This window comes from Eulemur rufifrons, chromosome 29 (genome assembly GCF_041146395.1).
Source record: "Eulemur rufifrons isolate Redbay chromosome 29, OSU_ERuf_1, whole genome shotgun sequence".
Classification (NCBI taxonomy): domain Eukaryota; kingdom Metazoa; phylum Chordata; class Mammalia; order Primates; family Lemuridae; genus Eulemur; species Eulemur rufifrons.
Window position 1 is genome coordinate 42,091,316 of NC_091011.1, and position 21,262 is coordinate 42,112,577.

The 21,262-nt window shown below is 37.4% G+C and overlaps 1 protein-coding gene across 1 annotated transcript in view; it reads left to right on the forward strand.

Moving 5' to 3' along the window:
* The window catches only part of COL28A1 (collagen type XXVIII alpha 1 chain), a 158,693-nt gene that overhangs the window by 8,272 nt on the left and 129,159 nt on the right, over window positions 1-21,262 (forward strand). Inside the window, exons 4-8 of the mRNA XM_069462091.1 lie at window positions 6,540-6,560; window positions 8,331-8,387; window positions 10,673-10,726; window positions 12,891-12,932; window positions 16,765-16,791. Coding sequence (XP_069318192.1) covers window positions 6,540-6,560; window positions 8,331-8,387; window positions 10,673-10,726; window positions 12,891-12,932; window positions 16,765-16,791 — 201 coding nt within the window. The remainder of the gene's footprint in view (window positions 1-6,539; window positions 6,561-8,330; window positions 8,388-10,672; window positions 10,727-12,890; window positions 12,933-16,764; window positions 16,792-21,262) is intronic.

Here is a 21,262-nt window from a genome sequence, read left to right on the forward strand (position 1 = left end):
CTGTTTGTTGTGTGTTGTCCTCTGTCCCTGGGGCTTATAGGCTATAAGTGCCCTTAGGGATGGGGCTTTGTTCTTTGTTTGAAACAGTCTTATCTATTGTGTAGTTATGAGTCCATTTTTGTTTCCATAGAAATACAAATTCCAGCAAACACAAAAATCAAATGAGTTCTAAAAATAATTGGGTTTTATTGTTGTTATGGTTGTAAGACTTATGACATATTTTTAAAGAGTAATGCAGCAAAGAAGAAATTGAGTTTTCAAAGGAAGGGCTGAAAAATAAGTGTAGAATTACACACCGGGCAAAGTAAGAGCTAACTTCCTGAATTTAAAAACCGATTCGGATATTGCTTATTGTAAAAACGTAAAGTGACAAAAATTTGCATTTTTGTTTATTTCAGTACTTGTTTTTAAATATCGAAATTTGACTTGAATTATTAGTTGTTTTATTGCCTCTCTTGAACTCCTTTTGGATTCCCTTTCCCTTTCTCCTTCCCAGAGGAAACCACACTTCTGGTGTGGTTTGAAATATTTTAAATATTTTCATAATTCAGATCATATTGTATGTTTCCATTTACAACTTGCTTTTTGGCTTAATGTTTTTAGAAATTTATGTCGAAATATGTAGATCTAATACATTCACTTTAACTGCTGAATTGTATTTAATTTATTGAACCATTCCACTATTGATGGATATTTTAATTATTTCCAAATTTTCACTATCAAAAATGGTGAATGCTGAAATGTACAAGTGCAAGAATTTCTCTAGAGTATGTCTGGAAGGGATTTCAGGATAACAGGTGAAGGTAAGGATTGTCTGGGCTACCTAGAGATAAGGCATACACATCTTCAGCTTTGTAGGCATAGTCAAATGTTCTGCAGAGGGGTAATGCATTTTAACTGAGACTGTCAGTATAGCTCCTATTTCTCCACATGAGCTACTAGCTCTTAAAGATACAAGTATCTCATCTGCCTGCAGCCTGGATATACATTGGCTAGTAATTCAAAATCATTTGGTGGGGGAGAGCGATAGGTGAGATGCTAAATTTTGTGGGTAGCATATGTGGTCGGAGTTTTATAGCTCTTGAGACCATGTGGTCAAACTTTCCCCTTCAAAATATACGGGAAAAATTATCAGGATGGGTTATATGACTTTCCCAAGGCCACATATCTATTTAATGGTTGAAACAAGATGAAAACCCAGGATGACACTTAATTCCCAGCCTAATTTTTTCCCCATTAAATAATTAGAGCCATTTAAAGCATTTTGCTATCTCTTCCCTCTATATTGTTAGTTTGTATGGAAATAAAGATGAAGTAAGAATAAAACTAAAGAGATGTGAAGTCCTTCATAAAGGTACATACTCTACATTATATTTAACTTCCTTATTAGATCCTTCATTTTTGATATTTTATAACAAATATTCCAGTGCTTATTCCTTCATCTTCTTAATTTATCATATATAAATTACCCCTTCAGATTCAATCATAAGGCACTAGTTTGACACATAATTTCTACCTTAAGAAAGTATTAATTCTATCTGTAGACACAGGTTCATTTTTTTCCAGTGTTTGACTTCTGACATGACCTGCAGTGCATTTGTCATATAACACCCCACTGAGCTAAAGCATGGTAGCAAGGCCTAAGTGTTGGAAAAAACAAGATCATAACATTTCTATAAAATTATAAATTGAAAATAGTTTTAAAAACTATTCTGGCTAATTCCTTCCTGTGTGGGTAAGTATGAAGCGGGATTGAAGATGCTTAGGGGGCTCAGCCCAAGTGTGTGACCTTGGCTGAATCACATCACTGTGGAACCATGTTTCCTTATTGTAAAGCAAGAGGTTGGGCTGATTGATTTCTCAGGCTCCTTAATATTTTATTTTATTTTTCATAATGATCATTTTTTATTATGAAAAACATTTATTATTTTTGGATTAATTTTTCCCCCTAGGTTAATAAGGTTATAAATGTAGGTCTTCTTTTACGTAAGTGATGCATATTGCTATGCACTATTCAAATTTTTCACCAAAATATTGTTCCTGACACTGTTAAAATTTTCTGTTTCCCATAGGTTTTGATATGTTTTATTTTCATTTTCATTTATTTTGAAAAATTTTTAAATTTGTTTCTTAATCTTTTCATTGACCCACTGGTCATTCAGGAGCATATTGTTTAATTTCTATGTGTTTGTATAGTTTCCAATGTTCCTCTTGTTATTGATTTCTAGTTTTATTCTATTTTTGTCATACAAAACACTTGGTATGATTTCAATTTTTTTGAATTTTTTGAGACTTGTTTTGTGGCTGAACATATGGTCTATCCTGGAGAATGATCCATGAGCTCAGGAGAATACATGAATACTGAAGCTGTTGGATGAAATGTTCTGTAAATATCTGTTAGGTCCATTTGGTCCATAGTGCAGATTAAGTCCAATGTTTCATTTTTGATTTTCTGTTTGGGTCATCTGTCCAGTGCTGAAAGTGGAATGTTGAGATCTCCAGCAATTATAGTAAGAGGTTGGGATTTATCTCTCTCTTTAGCTCTGATAGTATTTGTGTTATATATCTGGGTGCTGCAGTGTTGAGTGCATATATATTAATATTTAGAATTGTTATAGCCTCTTGCTGAATTGATCCAACTATCATTATATAATGACCTTCTTTGTCTCTTTTTATGATTTTTGTCTTAAAATCTATTTTATCTGGTAGAAGTATTGCTACTTTTGCTCTTTTTTGGTTTTCATTTGCATGGAATATCTTTTTCCATTCTTTTATTTTCAGTTTATGTGTATCTTTATAGGTGAAGTGGGTTTCTTGCAGACAATATATAGTTGGCTCTTGTTTTTTATCCATTCAGCCACTCCATGTCTTTTGACATCCATTCACATTCAATGTTATTATTGCTAGATGAGGACTTACTACTGCCATGTTGTTATTTGATTTCTGATTGTTTTGTGGTTCTCTCTTTTTTCTTTCCTTCCTGTCTTCCTTTGTAAAAAGTGATTTTCTCTGATAGTGTGTTTTAATTTCTTGCTTTTTATTTTTTGTGTATCTGTTGTAGGATTTTTTGATTTGAGGTTACCATGAGGCTTGCAAAAAGCATTTGATAACCAATTATTTTAAACATATGACAACTCTGCTTACAAAGAAAAATCTAACAGAAATTCTACCCTTTAGCTCCATCCCTCTCCCCCCACCTTTTTAACTTTTTATTGTTCCTATCCGTATCTTTTTAGACTATCTCTCTCTCAAGAGGTTGTTATTTTTGATAGGTTTGTCTTTTAGTCTTTCTACTCAAGATATAAGTGGTTTATACATCACAATTACAGCAATAGAATATTCTGTATTTGTGTCCTTACTATCATCAGTGAGTTACATACCTTCAGAAGATTTCTTATTGTTCAATAATGTTCTTTTCTTTCAGATTGAAGAACTCCTTTCAGCATTTGTTATAGGACAGGTCTGATGTTGATGAAATCTTTCAGCTTTTGTTTGTATGGGAAGGTCTTTATTTCTTCTTTACATGGGAAGGATATTTTTGCAGTATATAATATTTTAGAGTTATGTTTTTTTTCCTTCAGCACTTTGAATATGTCATGCTACTGTCTCCTTTGGTTTCCACTGAGAAGTCTGCTGCCAGATGTATTGGAGCTACTTTATATGTTATTATTTTTTTCTTTTTTCTTGCTTCCTTTAGGATCTTTTCTTTATCTGTGACCTTTGGGGGCTTAATTATTAAATGCCTTGAGCACCTTGTCTGGGTTAAATCTACTTGGTGTTCTATGACCCTTTTTACCTGAATATTGGTATGTTTCTCTAGGTTTGGAATGTTCTCTGTTATTATTTCTTTGAATGAACTTTCTATCTCAATTGCCCTCTCTACCTCCTCTTTAAAGCCAATAACTCATAGATTTGCTCTTCCAAGGCTATTTTCTAGATCTTGTAGGAATGCCTCATTCTTATTTCTTCTTCTTCTTTTTTCTCTTCTGACTATGTATTTTTAAATAGCTTGTCTTCAAGCTCACTAATTCTTTCTTCTTCTTGGTCAATTCTGCTGTTGAGAGACTCTAATGCATTTCTCAGTTTGTCAATTTAATTCTTAACCTCTAGAATTTCTGTTTGATTTCTTTTTATTATTAATATTTCAATCTCTTTATTCAATTTCTCTGATAGGCTTTTGAATTCCTTCTCTGCATTGTCTTGAAGTTCATTGAGCTTCTTCAGGACAGCTATTTTGAATTCTTTATCTGAAAGGTCACCTATCTCCATCACTCCAGGATTGGTCACTATTCAGTGAGGTTGTGTCTTCCTGAATGTTCTTGATGCCTGTGGATGTTCGTCGATGTCTGGGCATTGAAGAATTAATGTATTTAGTTTAGTTTTCACAGTCTAGGCTTGTTTTAACCTATCTTTCTTGAAAAGACTTTCCAGATACTCAAAGAGAATTGAGGATTGTGGACTAAGTCTTTGGTTACTGCAGCCTTATAAGCCCCAAACCCAATAATGCTGTGATTCTTGCAGACTTCTGGTATTACTGCCTTGGTGAGCTTGTGTAAGATACAAGAGAATTCCTTGGATTGCCAGGCAAGGTCTCTCGCTCTCTTTCTTCACTCTCTGTGGTGGGCTGCTGGAATTGGGGGAGGAGTGATATGGGCATTCCCTTGTGGCCACCAGTACCGGGTCACACCTGAAGCCAGCCCAGTCTTACCCAATGCCAGTGGTGACTGTTGCCTGGCTACCTCTGGTGTTTATTCAAAACCCAAGGGTCTTTGGTCAGCAGGTGGTGAATCCTTCCAGGACTGAATCCTTCCTTCAAGGTATCATGTTTTCTTCTGGCCTGTGGTGGGTCCAGAAATGCCATTCAGGAACTAAGGCCTGGGCTCAGAGGTCTCAGGAATCTGCTTGACACTTTATTTTACTATGGCTGGGCTGGTACACAAGTTGTAAAACAAAGTCCTCTGAGCTCTTCCCTTTCCTTTCCTCAAGTGGAAGAAGACTTTCCCTGAGCCAAGCTATCTATAGTTGGGGGAGGGGTGACACAGGCACTGGCTTGGCCATAGCTGCTGGTTTCTCACTGGGTCGCATGAACCCCAAGTCCTCTGGCTTTGAGGCAGAACAGCCATAGGAATTGCCCAAGGACTGTAGCCCTTGTGTCCCAACTGCCTTATGAATTTAGTCCAGACCCCAGGCTGCTTTTGTCAGCCAGTGGTGCAGCTAGTGGGAATTTAGGCTTTGGGGCAAAGGATTTTCCTCTGACTGGGCTGGTCAAAAATGCTCCCTGTATGGGCACTGGCATAATTCTGCTCTGTGCTGTGTTCCCCGGTGCCAGAGTAGGTTTTAATGCAAAGCACCACAATCACTTCACTCTCTCTCCCCTGGGTACACAGATTCTCTCTCCACTTGGTGTGGTGGTGCAGACACTGCTGGGAGGATGGGGCAAGGGTGGCATAGTGGGGAACCTGTGGCCTTGGGGCCACATGTGGCCTTCTGAATTCTTGAGTGAGGCCTTTTGACTGAATCCAAATTTTACAGAACAAATATGTTCTGTGAAGTTTTGATGCAGTCAAGGGGCCACACTTGGGGATCTGGAGGGCCACATGTGGCCTTGAGGCTGCAGGTTCCCCACCCCTGTAAGGCAATGCAAGATTGTCCTTTCTGCCCTCTTCAGAACCTCTGTCCTTGAGGTAATGTTAAAACCAGGCAGTTAAAACCAGATCACTCACCTGATTTTTGGTTCTTCTGAAGGTGCTTGCTTGCATGGATAGATGTTGAAATAGGTGTTCATGTGGAGAGATGATTGCTGGATGTTTCTATTTGGCCATCTTACTCCACCCCCCTCCCCCACACTGTTAAAATGTAAAAGCTGAATATCTTCTTCTTATGCTGAACTTTTATAAAGTATCATATGTGAGGCTCTTCAAACATCAAATATAAGAATCTTTCTCCTAGTGATCATAGTAATGGAAATCTTTGTCTTCTCATAACCCAGATCATTTCAGAAAATGTCATTGGACTTTCTAATTTTCTCTTTTTGAGTTTTAATGTGATTTTCTTAGGTTCATTAGTATTTCATGAAGTTATGACTCTAAAGTTAATGTTTTAATGCTGAAAAATAAATGCACGTATATATACATACAGATGAAAAAAATAGAAAAGAAAATATACAATTTTGTATTCTGCCTCAGTTTTTGTAAGTAAACATGAAAACTTTCTAATTATGACTGATTAAGCTTCTAGCCAAATTATAGAGATTATAGAGCTGATAAAGGAACCAAAAGATAAAAAATAGGATGCAATAAGATAAAGTTCCTAGAAAATATAGATTAATTTTAATGTTAGTCATGTCACCTATTATTATATGTCTCAGAGTGCTCCTTGGGTGGTTGGCTGGTAGACTTTATTGCTTTTACAAGGTTAAAAAGACTGAATTGCTATTCTTCTTGGAAATTGCATATCCCATAGGGAATAATTAAGACTAATAAGTAGCTGGAAGCAGAACCATGAATCGAGTTAATGCTTCATTCTTTTTTCCCTTCTAGGATACCTTATTTGAAAAGAAGGTAAGCACCACATGTTTTGATTACTATGAATTACTATAAAAACTTGCATTATCAAATCGGCATTATAACTCACATTAGAAGATTAGGCATGACTAAATAAAAATGCTTAATTCTTTTTAAAATGAGCCACTCTATTTTGGGACAGCTATCTGATTTCTTTTATGCCACCATATCCACTGCAGGTTGGAAAATTTTTTTAAAAAGTAGGAAATATTTCATATCATTCTAGAGAGTGATTTTAGAAATCAATGGTTTTTGCTTACTTTGATACAGCTTCCTTTATTCTAAGCATGGCTCTGACACTAGCCACTCATGGGGGTCTTATACTTTGGGGGGTGTTTCTGGTGTTGGCGAGGGTTAGAGAAGTGTTCCTAGCTAAGAGACAGAGCTCAGAGTTGCCCCCTGCTGCCTGCTGATTGACTTTAAGCTCATCTTTTTCCCGTTGTGAAGGAATGGGAGCCTGATGATGGCAATCAGGCCACATGGCAAAAAACTCTGACAACACTGGTTGGATAGGACTTAGCAATAGATGATAATGAGCTTGCTGAGCAGTCCTGTACTGGATGTGCATTTCTTAAAGCAAAGAGCTTGGAACATCTGAACTTTGTTCAATGAGCTGCTTATTTGACATTAGGAAATATACAGGTATCGTTGCATAAAATAATAGAAACTAGCCAGGCGTGGTGTCTCAGGCCTGTAATCCTAGCACTTAGGGAGGCTGAGGCAGGAGGATTGCTTGAGGCCAGGAGTTCAAGACCAGCTTGAGCAAGAGCAAGACTCCATGTCTACAAAAAATAGAAAAATTAGCTAGGAATAGTGGTGCATACCTGTAGACCCAGCTAGTAGGGAGGCTGAGGCAGGAGGATCGCTTGAGCCCAGGAGTTTGAGGTTGCTGTGAGCTAGGCTGATGTCACGGCACTCTAGCCTGGGCAACAGAATGAGACTCTGTCTAAAAAAAAAAAAAAAAAAAAGGAAATAAAGGAAGCTAACCCAATAACCCAATCTTGTAGAGCACTGTATTTTATTGAATTATACATGGTCAGATACACCATTATTTTATGTACCAATAATAAAGGAAAAAACCTTGCCAATTAAATTATGACACAGTGTCTTCTTATCAATTACAATTTTTATTTTTATACGTATGGAAAGAATTCTTTTAGATATCTGTATCACTTTTGTTTATACATAGAAGGAAATATATAAGCAAAGTACATTGGTTATTTCTAAAATTTCTTTACATCTGAATCTCAATCTTCTGAATCACTTTTTGTCTGAGTTGCTGATGTCCTCATGATTGAACCTAGTTGACAGCAGTTATAAGACTCATTCTGATTTCAGAGATGTTAAAATGAGGAAAAATGTGTATCTTAGAACTGATAAAATATGGTATAATTCAAATGTTTTTCTTTGCCTAGTAAAGGAATTTTTAATGTTTGTATATTATTGACCTTTGATGTGTTATATAGGAGAAGCAGCGAAAAGTCCACTGAAAATGTTTATTTTCTCCTTTTAACTGGCATCTATACATTATATAGATATTTTTGATGGAATGTCTGTTTTATTCAACCAGGGTAAAGTTTGAGAATACCCTATTAGCTGGCTCTAACTAGGTCCAAGTTTGCCTAGAATAAATGGAGAGAGCAAAATCTCCATAAACTTGCAAAGTAAAATTTCTTCAAGGGAGTGTTCCAGGTGGTCATGTACTGAATAAAATTTGACATGCTGTATTTCGCTATGTGTTAATATTGTATTTCATCATTGATTCAGTGCGAACGCAAGATCTGTGAATGTGAGAAGGGGGATCCAGGCGACCCAGGGCCTCCTGTGAGTATATTTCTGCTTTGAACTTAGGGCTGAGTCAGGAAGTCCTAGCAATGATAGCTCTACTCACTCTTGAAAGCACTGGAGCTATTTTGGGCTGTCAAAAAGCAATTGTTTGGAAATAGCAGCAAAAATGGAAGTACTATGTCTTTCTTGTATTTCTAAAGGGTCACATTCTATCCTTAGATATGAGCCTGGCATTTTACTGACCTGAACTGAGGGCAGACTTGTTTTAAAATGATGAAGTTGTTCCCATAAAGGACATTTCAGCATCACTCCTTATATAGTAATTGGGACTGGAATTTCTCAGTAATGAAGTAAAAATACAGAAAAAGAGAATGCAAATCATCAATGCTTAAGGCAAAGCTTTAGCCCGTTAGAAGCAAGTGACACAAACCTCTCTGGAAGTTAAATATTGTCTTCACACGAATCCAGCAGTACAGTAGCAATAGCGCGTGGCCTCACGGAAAGGAAGTTGGTTAGGATGGATAGGATAGTTGCTTTAGGGCAGTGGTCCCCAACTTTTTTGACACCAGGGACCAGTTTCATGGAAGACTATTTTTCCATGGACTGGGGGCAGTGGGGATGGTTTCACAATGATTCAAAAACATTACATTTATTGTTCAGTCAAACCTCTCTGCTAATGGTAATCTGTATTTGCCACTGCTCCCCAGCACTAGCATCACCACCTCAGATCATCAGGTGTTAGATTCTCAGAAGGAGCGCATAACCTAGATCCTTTGCATGTGCAGTTTACAGTAGGGTTCACACTCCTGTGAGAATCCAATGCCGCTGCTGATCTGACAGGAGGCGGAACTTACTTGGTGATGCAAACGATGGGGAGTGTCTATGAATACAGATGAAGCTTCACTTGCTTACCGGATGCTCACCTCTGCTGTGCACTGTGCGGTCTGGTTCCTAACAGGCCATGGCCCAGTACTGGTCAGCAGCCCCAGGGGTTGGGGAACAGACCACAGCTTTAGGGGATTAGGGTGAATTTTGTGAAACAGCAGTAACCACTTGGCAACCAAAAATAAATAGCAGGATTTACTATGATGATTCAGTATTTGATAAGCTAATCCAAGATGGAGTACTCCCTTTATATTCTGGTCTAATATCTGGTAGGTACAATGTCTGTATCGGGAAAGTATTTGAAATGACATCAAGATTATCGGAGATGTGAACACATCTCATCAGAAAGATCCATGCTACTCATTCAATATTTGTCATTCTAAATCTTACCCTTGAAGTATAGAATCCCAATAAAGATGTTTCACAAAATTCATGAATTAAAGTTTCCAACTAATTCTGGTATTTAGGGGTGGGGAAGGGAAAGCATAATGTGAGTGTATTAGAATGTGAAAAATTTTACCTTGAGACTGGGGTCCAAAGCCTACACTTTTCAAATCACTCTACCCATTAGGGCATTAAAGAATAGGAATGTTTATTTGTCCTTTTGTGTTTTTTTCCCCTCTAAAATACAACTGGTAGAAGTTGACTTTGGCTAAAGCAAAGGCTTACCCTTCTCTTTCTACTAAGTTTTAGTTTATAATTCATACACCAAGAGATTGCCAGGGGAAGGGGTATTCAATTATGTTTTAAAACGAACAGTAACAAAGCTTACAATTGCTAAGCTAGCCTGACAATTTTAGTCATTCAATATCGTCCTATTTTAACCAGGATAAACCACAGAACTATGTTATTTAACATTTATTGGGAACCTCCAAAGCCGGTTTTCAGAAAAGCAAATATTTTGGGGCCTTGGAAATAGGAAAACAAAATGCTTTTCTGGAACAAATTGGAGAGGTCCCTTCTCCCATTTTTTGAGATTGTCCCCTGGATATCAGAACCCCTTTGGCCAAAGGCAAGGAAGCTGGCCTGATTCTTTTAAAGGTGACCAAGTGAGGGGAATTGTACAAGTGGTCCACAGTGAAGAGAGGACAGGAACAACTCCCATCCTCTGCTTGTTGCAGTCACTCTTTTAAATCTTTGTATGAGTTTAATTTTGCTTGCAAAGCTGCTGAGAAGCAATTGTTTGGGGAAGAAGTAATTGACAGGAAGGGAGAGACATTACCCTCTTTTGAGCAAATCCAGAGAATCTGCCAATTGAAGACAGTGCCGTTTTCATGGTGTAGGAAAGGGAAGAAAAGAGTTGAGTCTGTGCGTGGCAGGTGAAGGTTTTACCATATTCCGTCATTCTATGGGATGAAGCTGATCAGAAACTATTATAAAATATAGAAAACTAATAGAATTCTTGCTTAAAATAATCGTTTTTCCTTTGCCTTCAGGGTACACATGGAAACCCAGGTATTAAAGGTGAGCGAGGACAAAAAGGAAACCCGGTAAATGAATAAACAGCTTTTCTTTAAATCAATTTATCTCCTTCTAGATTTATTTAAAGAACAAAAATTAAAAAAAATAAAGAGTATTGTAGTATATGGTAAAAGTCTGACAATTTTGATGAATGATATAGGACGTTCACTTCCTACATTATCTATCTTGTTTGTGTTAGCTTGCATTCACCAATTCTGAGAAACATATGAACATTTTAGTAAGTTTAAGAAACCTAGGGACATTGAATAAGTATAATGGAAACTGGTATTTAAAAAATATAATAATGCTCAGCCCCTGTGCCCAAGAAGCTGATGATGATGGCTGGTATTGATGACCGCTACACTTCAGCCAGGGGCTGCACTGCCACCCTGGGCAACTTTGCAAAGGCCACCTTTGATGCCATCTCCAAGACCTGTAGCTATCTGACTCCTAACCTCTGGAAAGAGACAGTATTCACCAAGTCTCCCTACCAGGAATTCACTGACCATCTTGTCAAGACCCACACTAGAGTCTCTGTGCAGAGGACCCAGGCTCCAGCTGTGGCTACAACATAGCATTTTTATACAAGAAAAATAAAGTGAAATTAAGCCTGTTAAAAATATATATATAATAGTGGCCCAAATTAATCAGGACAATGTTTCATGAACTAATATGTGTTCCACATCAGATTGACATTAGCACTTGTGTTTTTTATGGATCCGTTTTATGGATAACTGGCCTACAATAATAACAGAAAAAACTCCCAGAACATCTTTAGGCATTTCCCCAATTCTTTTCTTTGTGCACCTACCTAAGAAATTGCTAGATTTAAAAAAACATAACTTATCTGTTCAGATCATTGTTGGTATTTTGATGTTCCAAGTTCAAGAACAACTGAATGAATTGCAAGGAGAGAGATTAGCAGATAAACTATGTGAAAATTTAAGGTAAAATTCTGTATAATGAAAAATAATAATTAAAATAAAGAAGACATCAGAAAATATTTGCATCAAATACAGTGGGCATTGAGTTAATTACTATAGTGCGTATATAAAAAACCTTATCAAACTGTTGAGAAAATATCAAGTCTCTAATAATAAAATGGGCAAATGACAATCAATTTTGAAGATATGAAATAAAATTGGTAAAGAAAGAAATAGAAAAACATTTAATTTCATTAGGTAATGAAAGAAATTTAAATAGAGACAATGAGGTACTCTTTAATACTAATTATTTACATTTTTAAAAATTTGGAATCCAGAGGATTTTTTTTGGAAGCAGTTTTCTAGTTCACATAGTTGTTTTGTGTGTGTCTCAAACTTTACAGAACATTTTTTTCCTTAGGGCAATTATGCAGCAATACTAAAACAATAATAACTAGTGACAACAGTGTGGTGGTGAAATTGGTTTGTTCTTTGTTGTAAAGGTAATTTGACACAGACATTTTGGAAAGCAATTAGGCAATACATAAGAGGCATTCAGATACTTAAAAATTTAACTCAATAACTCTATTCCTGAGAATATTTTTTTGAGAGGTAATGAAAAATATAATAAGTTATATACATAAAAGTATTTTGGCAATTGCCTGCTTGTCAAGGAAAAGGAAGAAGGTATGGCATCCTTGGCTAGCTTTACAACACACACACACACACACACACACACACAACACCCTACACTCACTCATCTTATATGAGTCCAAACTGATGCTATCGTGTCTTATTTTTTGTTGAGTTAAATACCTAAATGTATGTTCACGTTTCATCTATTTGGTTTCTGATTTTGTGCTACATAATATATTCTCCTAAGTCTGACTAAAAGCAAGCAATCAGTCTTGAGGACATTTTGGGAAACATTCCAAAGCCCCATGGAGAGAAGCCAGAGTGGCCAGCTCCCAGTGAGAACAATGCCCTGTTTGAGAATAACGGCAGTGTTGTTGAACTGGGGTGTGGCGTAAGCTGTGAGAGTGTACCTGGATTCTGCATCCGACACATCTGGCTTCACTCCAAAGGGCAAAGTTTATCTGAGCTATTTTCTTTCCTAGATTGCATGGTGAAAATGTCGATGGGAAAGACTAAAGATTTTTCCTAATTGAGTTAACCTATTAATATAGGACTTCTGAATAATACATTTTATTGAGCTATCAGTCACTCTGCAGGGCTGTGGAATTTTGACTGAGTTTTTTGTTTGTCACAGGGTGATGCTCAAAAAGGAGAAACTGGAGAAAGAGGTCCAGGGGTATGTACACAACTGGAATGCCTTCCTGAGAAAGTGATCCCAGGATGCTATAATTCTGTGATTGACCGTTTTGACCCCTATAGTGAGTGCACGTGCAAAAGTGATTTCTGTCTACCTGTGCTCTTGATGGCTCAGGCAGGCAATCAGACAGATATGATCTTAGAAGTGGAAATGTGGGGAGAAAATGCTTTATTCAACAGGAGTGAAAATGAGACCTGAAGTGTTCAACCATATGACATTCCCTAGTGCTTAATTTGACATTTGTGAAAGGCTCAAATGAGAAAAGTGTTTTGCTTTATTTCATATGTCTTTTCATATTAAAGAATAAGAATTTCAGGAGCGTAAGAATTATATAGTCTAAACTATGCTTTTGTCAATACAATTGTGTAGACAAAATAAAAGTTATCATTCTAGCTGATTTCTTATCCCCCTAATTGGGAGATACCAGATGTTGCCTGAGAATAATTACAGTACATATCTTTTTTTTTTTTTTTTTGCATTTTTCTGGGCATCGCAGTAAGTGTAGCAAATAGCAGAGACATTTATAGTGAATAAAAAGGAGGTTGTGTTAGTGTTGTCCCACTCCGCTTGTCCCCTTGGATGCAAGCCCTGCACTCAGACCCAGAGATTTTAAAAACTGTTCTCCTATGGGCCCTCTTGGTGCAGTGGGCAGCGCCTCAGTCTCATAAAAACTGTTCTCTTGGTGTTTTTAATCCACTTTATGAAAAAATATGATAGAAAAATTGATGATGTCAATAGAAATTCATTCAGAAATTTGTGTTACTCATTTAGGAAACATTTCTTAGATATCTTTCACATATAAAGTAGACTAGTATGTGAAAATAAAACTAAGACAAAGCACTTATATTTTTTAAAAGTTTGTTATCTTATAGGAAAGGAAAGATATTCAAAATAGCTGTAATATAAAGCAGAATGTCAAAATATTATAAAAATGGCATGAAAAAGGTATTGTAGGCATTAGAAAAAGATTGGAACCATTGGGGTAGGTTTTATGGGATGAATCCTGAAGAAGATAGAGGATTGTGACAGGCAAGGATGGAGCAGGAAGGTGGAAAGGGACAAGCATTCCAGGCGGAGAGAATGCCATGAGCAGCAACCCGAGAGAAGGCAGTGGGGTGGGGAATGGTGAGATGGGGTGCCTGAAGGGCACAGACACAGCTTGAAGGGAGGGTTGGAGTCAGGGTGGATGCTCAGTGCTGGCTGCAAAGTCTGGGTTTTGCTAGGTGATGGGAAGCCCCTCAAATTTTAGATGAGATTTATGACCCAAGAGCTGTGTTTTGGGAAGATTAGTCTGGCAAGGGTCTAAAAACAAATTTGAAGTAAGAACAAGGAAAAGGAAGGAGCACTTAGAAGAAGGTTTGTTGCTATAGCTGGTATGAGAGGTAGCAGGGACATTGGCTAGATCTGCTCTGGCCAATATGGTAGCCACTAGTTATATATGGCTCCTGAGCCACTTGAAACACGGCTAGACCAAAGTGAGGCGTGCTGTAGGAGTTAGATACACAATGAATTTTGAAGATGTAGTATAAGCAAAGGATGTATATCTCACTGATAATTTTTTATATTGATTAAATATTGAAATGATAATATTTTGAACCTATTAGGATAAATAAAATATATTATTAAAATTAATTTTGCATGTTAATTTTTGTTTTTTAAAATGTGGCTGCTAGAATATTTAAAATCACATGTGTGGCTCACCTCTGTGGCTCACACTATATTGGGCAGCATTGGGCTACAGTGGTAACAAAATAGAAAGGAGGAGAACATTGTGAGAATGTGTGGAAATGATAGTGTGTGGTGACTAATTCTAATTCATGTAGTCAATAAATACTTATTGAACACTTGCTATGCACTGGGAACTCTTTTAGCTGGAGATACAGGAGTGAGCAAGACAGAAAGTCCCCGTCTCATGAAGTGTTCTGGGGTGGGGGAGTGGGGAATAAATAGGCAAACAGATAAAAAGATATCTGTTAGTGAGAAGGGTTATGAAAATATAAAACAGAGGAATGAGGGTGTTCTAGGCAGAAGAAGCAGCAAATATAATACAAAGGCCTGAGGTGGGAACAAGGTTGGCAGGCTCAAGAAATGAAAAGAAAGAACCTGTTAATGAAGAGTGACAGGAGGCCAGGCCATCGAGGCTGGCAGGGGCTGGGCCACTCAGGGTCCTGTAGGCCAGCGGAGTGGAATTCACCCTGAGTACAGTGGGAAGCTGTTGCAGAATGTTAAACAGGTTGGATGAAAGGGATGTAATGGGTATGAGGAGAGAGAAAACTAAGACGATTATAAAATTTTGATTCTATGTGATTTGAAGTGTAACATTACTGGAAATAGAAAAGTCAAAAACAAATTTGGCAGAGACTGATGAGTGCAACTTTGGATATTTTAAATTTGAATATTTTAAAACTGATAATTAAGATGCTCTTAAAGGAAGAAAGATGAAGAAAATGAGCCGATATAACAACCAAACAATAAATTGACCAGGGATTTCAGAAAGAAAACCAAGAAAAAAGAATATGCTCTTAAAAGTAATATTCCTTTGTTTTTCTAAAGCCAAATTGGCTGCTTCCAAAATACAATCTTAAATCTTTTACTATAAAGTAATGACAGAATTTTAAATAGGGTTGTGTGTTATAAAGAGTTAAGGGTATCCCAAGATTTCTGAGATTAGAGATTCAGGCTTTTTTTTTTAGCACTACAAATATGAATTGTTTTACTAGAGAATCCTAATTTAACTGTCTATAATATGGTCTTTAATTTTAAGCATAATTCTTAAAATTAGACCATTTATGTGAATAAATATTTCTCAATTGGGTGAAATTGAAGTGTAACAATATTTTTGAATAATTGTACCTTTATCTTCTATTCCTCGGTGACCACTCATTTGGAGAGAAGTGTTATTTTCTTCATGAAGTTTCCTTTTGTGAAAAGGTCATGCAGAACAAAATTTTGTAGCCTGACTCACACGTAACTGCAATAAAAACTTGATTATTCCACAGGTTTCTCAAGCACTCTTTAAATATGCCTCACAATTCTACTTCCATGCTTGAAAAATACAGTTGTATGAAAAAGACAAGAAATCCCATTTGAAAAAGACTTGCTGTTTAGGGCTGGTCATTTCCCAGTCCATTTAGTATTTTATTGTGGTACTTAAAGGGCTTATGGGCAGTAACAGTGGGGAAAATGGTGCAAGATTCCCAAGAGCCACACGGAAGACAGCGGAAGCGCTGGCCCCTTATTTAGCATGAGATAAAAGACAGTCACTTAAAGGTCACTTTTTTATTAGGGTTGATAAAGGAACCATTCATTTCCTTGATGTTATATATTCTAGACTGAATTTGAAAGGATACAAATATTTACACACATTTTAAAGGCCATTATCTCAACTCATTTTCAAAGCCAATTTCTCTAAGAGTCTCTGTGAAACATTCTCGGCTGTAACAGTTCATAGTTTAAAAGTCAATATGACAATTTTGAAAGGACCATTATAGGTCATCACTTGAACAATGACTTTCAGTGCACACTACCTCCGTCAGCTTTGGGCCAAAGGGTAAGAAACTGGATTTGAAAAAATACCTGGAACTGAGAATAGAATGTAATATAGGGAAAAATAGGTTCTTTTTTTCTCCTTAGTAAATGTACGTTCCCCAAGTGCAAAGAGAAGTGAAATAGCTTACATTTATATGGTCTTATTTTCCAAGACTGTACAGATGTGTTTTTGTTAGACCTTGTAAGTGAAAAACATGTAAAACTTACTCTAATTCTGCCTTATAATATCATATTTTACCTTTTCTTTTCTTTTTTTGACTAGGGCATTCCTGGGTATAAGGGTGACAAGGTAAGTTGGAAACAACAAATAGATAGACCAGAATTTCAGAAAGAAAAACAGAAAAATAAGCGTACTTATATATTTAATAAAAGTTATTTTCCTTTGCTCTTATAAGTCTGGATTCCCTCATTCTTATGCATACTCTTGACTCTGTTAACAAAAAACAATAGTAGAACTTAAGATATGGGTTTGTGTTGTTAGGGGTGGACAGCATCCTAAGATTCATGAGATTAGAAGCCAGCCTCCCTCAGCTCTGCAAACATGAATTCTCTTCATAGAGAACCCCAATTTAACAGCCAAGCAGCACAGGTATTAAAAGTTTCCCTGTACAAACATAGAGATGCAGCAATACTGTAAGCAGGTGCTTAACTTCCTGTGAAAACCTACATAGCAAACCCTCTGCCAGGAGGAAGAGAGGATTTATTATGTCCTGGGTAAGCAGTAAAGAACCACTGACTTCATTGAGTCAGGCATCTGGGTACATCTTGCAGGGGGTGTAAATTTGGCAAACAAGCAAACAAATGGTACGGGTTGGTAGATGATTTTATGTGTATATGCAAATTATAAGTTAGGAAATCAAACTGCTTCAGAAGAAATTGACAAGTTGGACTGGGGCTTACGAACCTCTGAAAGTGTGCAATGGTTCATTGATAGGTCTGTCCCACAGTTCTCTCTAGTATTAGATTTTCGATCTGAAATCAGAACATGCGCCTATCATGCATACAGGGGCTACGACCCTCAGGCCTGCACAACAGGCCTGAACTTTAGAGGGTCCTGCTTTGGGTCTCCCCTGGCTTCCCCACTTCCCATGGAGCCAGAGTCTGCAGGAGGTCTGTGCTCCCTTCTAGGTCATGGGCTGGGTGACCAAGACCCGGGAAGGCCCTGCACGATGGCCCAAGACAGCTTGGAGGGCATACACAAATTCCTCCCCATATCCATCTTTTCCCCAGGCCTGAGGGGGAACCAAATGGTAGCTGTTTGTGGAGGAAGGAGAGGTCATTGGGGGGGGGGGTTCTTGTGCTGCCTGAGTATCTTCATGTGTGGGCACCTCTTGCTGTGGAGGGAGCTGGAGGCGGCAAGTAAAGTGGGTGCCAGGCTGCAGGCTGTTGGCTGTGGGCATGGGGCTGCATCCAGCGTGGACTGCTGAGGAATTGCAAAATCCTTTAATTCTTTATTCCTTTTGAAGATATAGTTGTCAAGAAAGGAAGGTAGAACATTATTGGTTTAATTTATAACTTTTGACTATTTACATACATTGTATGTGAGCTTCTGCTTGCACTTTTGCCCTGGGCCTTGAAAATATTAGGGGTGAACATATACACGCCAATAAATATATCCCAATCACTGAAAATGTTAGACCTAAAAGGGGAAGAGTGTAAGAAATCTCATGATTCTGCTCTTAGCAGCCTTCAGAATTTGGGCAGCTCAATGTCTTGGAATGACTGGTTTTTCCTCTGGATAGAACTAGATTAGTATAGGCCTGTCTAACTTACAGGACAGTTGGAGAATGAAATGGAATAATGGGTGTGATAATGTAGTCTAAAACGTTTGCCTGCTATGAATGTAAGGCACTATTATGAAGAGGCAAGGGACAAATATTAATCTGGGAGAGCTAAACAATTTTCATGATTATAAAATTATCCTGTGTTATAGTTGAGGAAAATTATGGGTTGCTCTCTTGCCCCATCTTGATTTATACGATGGGCCAGCTATCAACACCAGGAAGTTTTATATATACATTTTTTTTTTAAAAGATTCATTTAAACTTCTGGAGAATTATAGATTCACTGTGGGAGTTCTCACTTGGAAAATACAAGCTGTCAGAGCAGAATGATCCTGAACCATTGACATTCAAATCAGAATTTCACCAGGAGCAGCAGCATCAGAAATCAGAGGCTAGGAACAGAGCTAATCTGTTCATAGCTTTCTGATGCACTTGCTCTCTGCAGCTATGTAATTGTGGCCATTCCACAGGGATTAATGAGCCCCCAAAAAGGAAAGTGTCTTTGCAGAGGCAAATAACAAGAGTACAATATTTTCATTGATGGAAATCTGCTCTCAAAACAAATGCTGTTCCTCAGGACCCTATAGCTAACAAATCCGTCTGGACAAATGGAATGTAATTTCTGGCCAAAAGAATTTTGAGTGTATTTATGGCACTTTTCTGTTTTATATTTTGGTGCTTGACTCATTTTATTCCCATATGACATTATTAAATAATTGCTTTCTAATTGATTCTTCAAGAGTGATTTTCCAATGCATTCAGAAATAAATGTCAACTTGTTCTAAGTGACAGCTCAGTTTTTCCTGGGTCAGTTTGACTCACAAAGAGATGTGGAGAGAGAACAAATTGCTTTTGAACAGAAGCATAGCTGGCTCTAAGAATTGCATCTCCCTCTTTCCTGCTCTGGATCCAGCTAGAGCCCAGGCAGTACCCTGGAGAGAAGTGCCAGGTTAATAGAAAGTAACTTGCAGCCCATGACAGTGTGCCTTGTTCAGCTATGGGTGACTGATAAGAATATGGACTTGGAGCCTAACTGACTCAAGCTTGTGGTCATGGACAAGCTATGTAATTTCTCTGAGCCTCATTTTGCTTATGTATAGGTGGAGATATATATATATACACACACATATACATATATATATTGTACACACACATGCACTTTACAAGGCTGTTATTAGCTCAAAGGGATTAGCAATAATGGAAAGGGTCTGGCACACACTTTGCATACATAATTGGTGGTCAGAATGATGATTCCCCTCAGAGAAGTGCTATTCAAAGTATGGTCTGCAAGCTGGCTGGCAGTCTAGGAACTGTTTGTTGGTATTCTGCAACATGAAGCTTGCACCAGCATACAATCCACCATATTACTATATACACTGTTAAGTTCAGCTGATATTTATTTTTCATGGCAAGATTTCCTTGACGAAGGAAGCAATGTGTTGATTTACATTCTAGTGCAATTTCCTTCTGTCATCGGGTAGTGGCACTCGGAGCAGCATGTCCTAGAGCAGCACACAGGTAATCAAGCAGCAGCCGAAGCAGCAAAGTGAAGTGCGTGGGGAGGGCCTGGACTGACAGTCACTGGCTGGCGGGGACATTTCAGCAGATCATTTAACCTCTCCAATTGTGCTTCCTTATCTTGAAAACAAGATTTGAAGCTTACGATAAATATATATATATATATATATACATATAAGCATTTTGAAAATTCTAAAATGCTTTATAAACAAGAGATGATATTGTTATGATTAAGAAACTTTAGGCATTTTTTTCTAATTGGCTGTTACTCTTTAGTTCTAATTATTAGAAGTCTTAAAAGTCTGATATAATGGATTAATATTCAGAGGTCCCAATTCTCATTCTACTTGAGCAACCTAATTACCCTTTTAAAAAATGCTTATTTTTATTTAAAAAAATTAATTGGCAAATAAATGTACATATTTGTCATATAACACATGATGTTTTGATATATGTATACATTGTGAAATGGCTAACTTGAGCTAATTAACATATGCATTACCTCGCACACATCATTTTTTGTGGTGAGGACACAAAATTTTCTCTCAGTGATTTTCAAGAATACAAGACATTGTTATTAACTGTATTTATCACATTGTACAATAGATTTCTTGTACTTATTGCTCCTATCTAACTGAAATTTATATTCATTGAAAAACATCTCCCCCACATGCCCATCTGCCACGTACCCCTGGTAATCACCATTCTATTCTCTTATTCTATGAATTCAACATTTTTAGATTTCACCTTCAAGTAAGATCATGCAGTATTTGTCTCTCTGTGACTTGCTTATTTCACTTCACATATGTCCTCCAGGTTCATCCATACTGTCACAAATGAAAGGATTTCCTTCTTAAAGCCTGAATACTATTACACTGTGTATACATACACCACATTTCCTCTACTTAACCTTTTGGAATCACAGATTTTCAGTCTGTAAAATTGGGTCCATGCCTCAGTTAATGTCAGATTAACTGATATAATGTCTATAAAATATCATGAATGCATTCTAAAGCATAATTCAAATGTTAGTTTTTTTCAGTAATGTTCTAGGAAAGACAGGACAGGACAGTGTGATAATGGAAAATACGTAGCTTGCTTGCCACCAAGCCCTGCTCTCTCTCTCACAGCAGACCTTGCTAACTCCTCATGGCACCTTCCCCATCAACTCATGGCACAGTCTTGTCTCAGAACTTTTCTCTCATAGCTCCCCAGGCAAACCCTGCTAGCTGGTCAAGGTTGGCACTCAGGCTGGAGCATGATGTTGTTGAAAAAACAGGGACTCTGAGTTAGAGTTGACCTGGATTCAGATCAATTCTTCTATTTAACTAGCTATATGGTCAAGGGAAGCTATCTTGTAAGGTTTAAACTTTCTCAACCATAAAATAAGAATGGTAAAACTGATGTCATTGGGCCATAACGTGGATTCAACTAAATCATGTATTCAAAGGGCATCTA